The 4,624-nt window shown below is 43.3% G+C and overlaps 1 protein-coding gene across 1 annotated transcript; it reads right to left on the reverse strand.

Moving 5' to 3' along the window:
- Positions 1–771: 771 nt before the first annotated feature.
- LOC145860343 (zona pellucida sperm-binding protein 3-like) lies at positions 772–3,393 on the reverse strand. Its single transcript, XM_082960950.1, has 11 exons — positions 3,288–3,393; positions 2,977–3,161; positions 2,797–2,900; positions 2,431–2,522; positions 2,091–2,271; positions 1,742–1,847; positions 1,577–1,665; positions 1,405–1,496; positions 1,175–1,282; positions 1,020–1,061; positions 772–927 (listed from the first exon to the last, which is right to left on the reverse strand). The coding sequence occupies exons 1-10, from the start codon at positions 3,349–3,351 to the stop codon at positions 1,045–1,047; spliced, it is 1,038 nt and encodes a 345-aa protein (XP_082817076.1). The 5' UTR covers positions 3,352–3,393; the 3' UTR covers positions 772–927; positions 1,020–1,044.
- Positions 3,394–4,624: the final 1,231 nt, after the last annotated feature.

Genomic DNA, 4,624 nt, shown 5'->3' on the forward strand with positions numbered 1-4,624 from the left:
ATACAGTGCAAATACTGGGCTCATGAGCTATGCTGAAATTTAACTGGGGTGGGATTCATTTGTGACCTGTCAGAGGGGAAATGCCAGTGTTATGAAATGTTTAATCAGTTATATTCCAATGAATGTGCCAAAAATATTAAACTGATGGAAACAGTTTAATCTTGAACTGCTGGGATTTTAAATCTTGCCTTAGTCTAGTTAAACTGAACATAAGCGTTAGAAAGGTACGCATTTTTGCAGGTGATGTATGAAAGGCACTGAAACCAAGGCATAATCTTTGGGGTAAATTCCCCTGATGGGCACTTGCTTAAAAAAATAAAATAATTACATTTGAACTAAAATGTAAACTGCTGCCATTTTCCTGGATTGTTACCTAAGCATGGCCATCAGCCACCTACAATCTCTAAACTTGGCTTGTGTCAATTTGATCTTGGGGTGGGCTACTGCTGAAAAAGTATAGCCAACAATAACCAGGTTCACTTATGACAATCTTTCAAATAGCTTTACCATTGCATGAACACCTGCTGTGACTATCATTAGCAAACTAATTATGCCAAGAGAAGAAAGTGTTACAGTTCAAGAGTAAAAAGGACACTGGGTAGTCCAGAACACAAAGTCGCAAAACACTGAGCACTCACATTGTGATCATCTTCTTACAACCAGATGGTCACCTCTTGGCTATTTTGTGTAGATACCGGCTCCGCACTACTGGATTTAGGGTACAGCTCATCAGGATCATAGCATTTTGACAACCATTAGAGACAAAAACCATTGTAAAGTACTCATTTTATTGAAACATGCTAAAGTCAAAGGACTTCAAATCCATACTGGGTTGTAGTTTCCACCACTTCTCTAAATGTACTGTGATGCACACCCTTCAGGCCACCAACAATTAGATGGCTGTGGAGACAGAAAAGACAGCCATCCCTGTAACAGGTTGAAGAATTGTTAGTAACATGCATCTCATTGCCGTTGGGGGATGTTACAGTAAAATTACCGCCAATAACCAGCACACACACCTGACAAGCAAAGTGTTCCAGACCATTACACCAACCAGTCAACTGAACACAGAACACAATGACAGATGAGTAGGTTACAGGTTCAAGTTCATTTGGCATCAAATCTGATACATTTCTAAATGTAAACTATAGTCTTCAATGCCAAAATCACCAACCTTGTTTTACAGTAGGATATTTTACAAATTCACTGGGGATCCGGGTTTCAGAGTATTCCACTATTGTGAGCGGTCCAAGAACAGAGTTTTGAACCAGGCCCTGGGGTCCTGAGAAAAAAAAAATGAATTACTTCAAGCTGCATTCCCATCAGAAACTCAAGAGTGATCAGCTCAAATGAATATGGAACTAAACAGTTCATTCAGGCTTGAAATGAAGTGCCTCAAAATACCTGAATCCACACCCCTCTTCAACCGAGGCTTGCAACTCGAGTCACAGCACTTGCAGAGGTCACTTTGAGACGGGTCATCCAGCAGCTCCCATCTATGAATAAAAAAAGTTGGCTGTTGCATTGGCACTAACGTCATTATGGTCCAATGTTAAAGAATGTGACCAATACTTACTCTCCAGTCTCTTTAATGTAGTGGCAGGCCTTCTTTTCTATATCAAAAACCTCAGGGTCCCATGCAACAAGCTTACAATGAATATACACCTGGGGTGAAAGAGAACAGTCAAGAGCTACAGTATGAAAACAACCCAGTCATACCGAGAACTTGTGGTCCACTCACTTCCTCGCCTAGGGCAAACTTGAAGGACTGCAGGTAAAGCAGAATAGCAGACGAGTGGTACCTAGGCAGGAACCTGGAGTTCCCCGTCTTCCCATCAGCAAGGCAACTGAAAATGCATTGTGCAATGAGCAGACAAACAGAACTTCCATCCAGCAAATAATCTAACTTTAAAATGTATTCCATACTTTAATGGGATGAATCCCCCCAGTGCACATTTTGGCTTTCGCCCTAGCACTACACTGCAGATTCAAATAATCAAAGCTTGATGACGAGTTGGTCATTTGAGTAGGCTGTGTAGTGCTAGGCAGTCAAAAACCAAAACATGGCCATAGCCAGGTCTGGTACATACCCCTTGTTGGTGATGATGGGGTACACCAGGCTCGCAGACTGCAGTTCTGGTGTTGTGGCCGCCACACACTCCTCCAAGAGCAGCAGCAAGGGCTGATGGTCCTTCTGATCCACTGCTGCCCAGATGGGGATGAAAGAGCCCAGGGGAAACAGGCTGGTCTTAGCCAGACCAGTAAGGTCTTCTACATGCAACAGAGAGGGGAAGGGGCGCAATGCTCATACGTACTGTACAGCCACAGGTTTCAACTAGCTTTGGGCAGTGTCCTCTGCTAGGAATTTCTTTACCAGGTAAGTTGACTGAACATATTCTTACAATAATTGATGTTGTATGAGTCACTCACCATTGAGGAGTGCCATGTGGAAAACCAATCCTCCATGACCCTCAGCACTACCATAGGCAGGGATAAGGAATGGGGGAATCCACCCCTCAGGTCTACAAACAAGGGGGAATGTTTGGTTTAATAATGAAGGTGGCGAAGGCTTAGGAAGATTTGATTCCAACACCATAGCTACAGTACACTACACCCAATAGAGCCCTAAAACGCAACTCAGTTCCACTGCATTTTGTTAGTCATTCCCCTCTAGTCAGGGACTGATTTAGACCTGGGACACCAGGTGTGTGCAATTAATGATAAAGTAGAACCGAAAGACAGCAGGCGCCAGACCTCTTAGGGTAAGAGTTGAGTACCCCTGGCATAGATGGTTACCTTATGTAAACACACTTAATATGGTGACTAATAGCAGCAGGTTTGGGCTTTCGGTCAGGTCTGTAAGTCAGGTTGGTTGAATAGATGTGTTTTTTGCCAGTCACCTAGGGAACAGAAGGAGAAGCATTAGTCGTCACAGGATTCAAAATGGCATACATTGGGTCAAGAGTCAGACATTACCCGTTTCTTGATGGCACAGCCATTGAGGTTGTAGTGGAATGTCGCCATCCCTTCTCCCGTGGGTAGAACAGAAAATGTGGACGGAACACAGTGTCCAAGGAAAAGACGGGCAGCATTTTCAACCAGCTCTGGACTGACCTTCCATGTCACTTTAATGGAGTGTTTCTCACAATCCACATTAAAATCTAAAAATATTAATTTGATAATGTCATCATTCACATCTCAAGGGTCAGCATGCGATAAGTAGCCTATTCAAGTTAACATGGTCTCAGCGCTGCGTAATCATATTATGCGTTCATTATTAGACGTACCTTCATTGGCAGCGCTTGCTGCTACAACAGCCAAAACAATTGCACATTGCCAAAGGAGAGACATGACTGAATGATCTAGGAGTGCCTACAAACTACAAATATTTATGGACCAATTGATCCTAATCATCTTAATTCTGAACACCTGTGAGAGGTCAAGGAGCGATAATTATAGACCTAAAAACTTACCAACGTCATCAGTTTTGGTATTTCCTGGTCTGAAAACATCCTTGAATTTTTATGGGTTTTAAAAGTAAAAATTGTAATAGTCACATCTTTTCCCCATAAAGTAGTCTGCAAAGCGGAACCTATGTCTCACAAAACACGATGGACGGACGGAATAGTGACTTACACAGGAAATAAAGTTGAATCAAAAAGATTGAACAATCTGGTTTGCTCAATTTGACAGTACCACACTAAGTGTGGATTAGGTATTTTTTTACATCGATTTAAAGCGTATTTTATGCGACAGTCAAAATGCTGATCAAGGTTAAGGTAAGACCAGCTATTTAATTGGTGGCCAAGTCCGCTAGTTTACATAATCAAATCAAATCAAATGTATTTATATAGCCCTTCGTACATCAGCTGATATCTCAAAGTGCTGTACAGAAACCCAGCCTAAAACCCCAAACAGCAAGCAATGCATGTGAAAGAGGCACGGTGGCTAGGAAAAACTCCCTAGGAAAAACTCCCTAGAAAGGCCAAAAAACCTAGGAAGAAACCTAGAGAGGAACCAGGCTATGAGGGGTGGCCAGTCCTCTTCTGGCTGTGCCGGGTGGATATTATAACAGAACATGGTCAAGATGTTAAAATGTTCATAAATGACCAGCATGGTCAAATAATAATAATCATAGTAGTTGTCGAGGGTGCAACAAGCACGTCCGGTGAACAGGTCAGGGTTCCATAGCCGCAGGCAGAACAGTTGAAACTGGAGCAGCAGCACGGCCAGGTGGACTGGGGACAGCAAGGAGTCATCATGCCAGGTAGTCCTGAGGCATGGTCCTAGGGCTCAGGTCCTCCGAGAGAAAGAAAGAAAGAAAGAAAGAAAGAGAGAAAGAGAGAATTAGAGAGAGCATATTTAAATTCACACAGGACACCGGATAAGACAAGAGAAATACTCCAGATGTAACAGACTGACCCTAGCCCCCCGACACATAAACTACTGCAGCATAAATACTGGAGGCTGAGACAGGAGGGATCAGAAGACACTGTGGCCCCATCCGATGATACCCCCGGACAGGGCCAAACAGGCAGGATATAACCCCACCCACTTTGCCAAAGCACAGCCCCCACACCACTAGAGGGATGTCTCCAACCACCAACTTACTGTCCTAAGACAA

Source organism: Salmo salar, chromosome 14, assembly GCF_965601325.2.
Source record: "Salmo salar chromosome 14, fSalSal1, whole genome shotgun sequence".
In the NCBI taxonomy this organism is placed as follows: domain Eukaryota; kingdom Metazoa; phylum Chordata; class Actinopteri; order Salmoniformes; family Salmonidae; genus Salmo; species Salmo salar.

Coding starts and splice junctions, on each gene's coding strand:
- LOC145860343 (XM_082960950.1), bottom strand. CDS start 3,351: ATGTCTCTCCTTTGGCAATGTGCAATTGTTTTGGCTGTTGTAGCAGCA. Junction 3,162..3,287: donor AGCAAGCGCTGCCAATGAAG/GTACGTCTAATA, acceptor TAATATTTTTAG/ATTTTAATGTGGATTGTGAG. Junction 1,666..1,741: donor AGTTTGCCCTAGGCGAGGAA/GTGAGTGGACCA, acceptor CTTTCACCCCAG/GTGTATATTCATTGTAAGCT.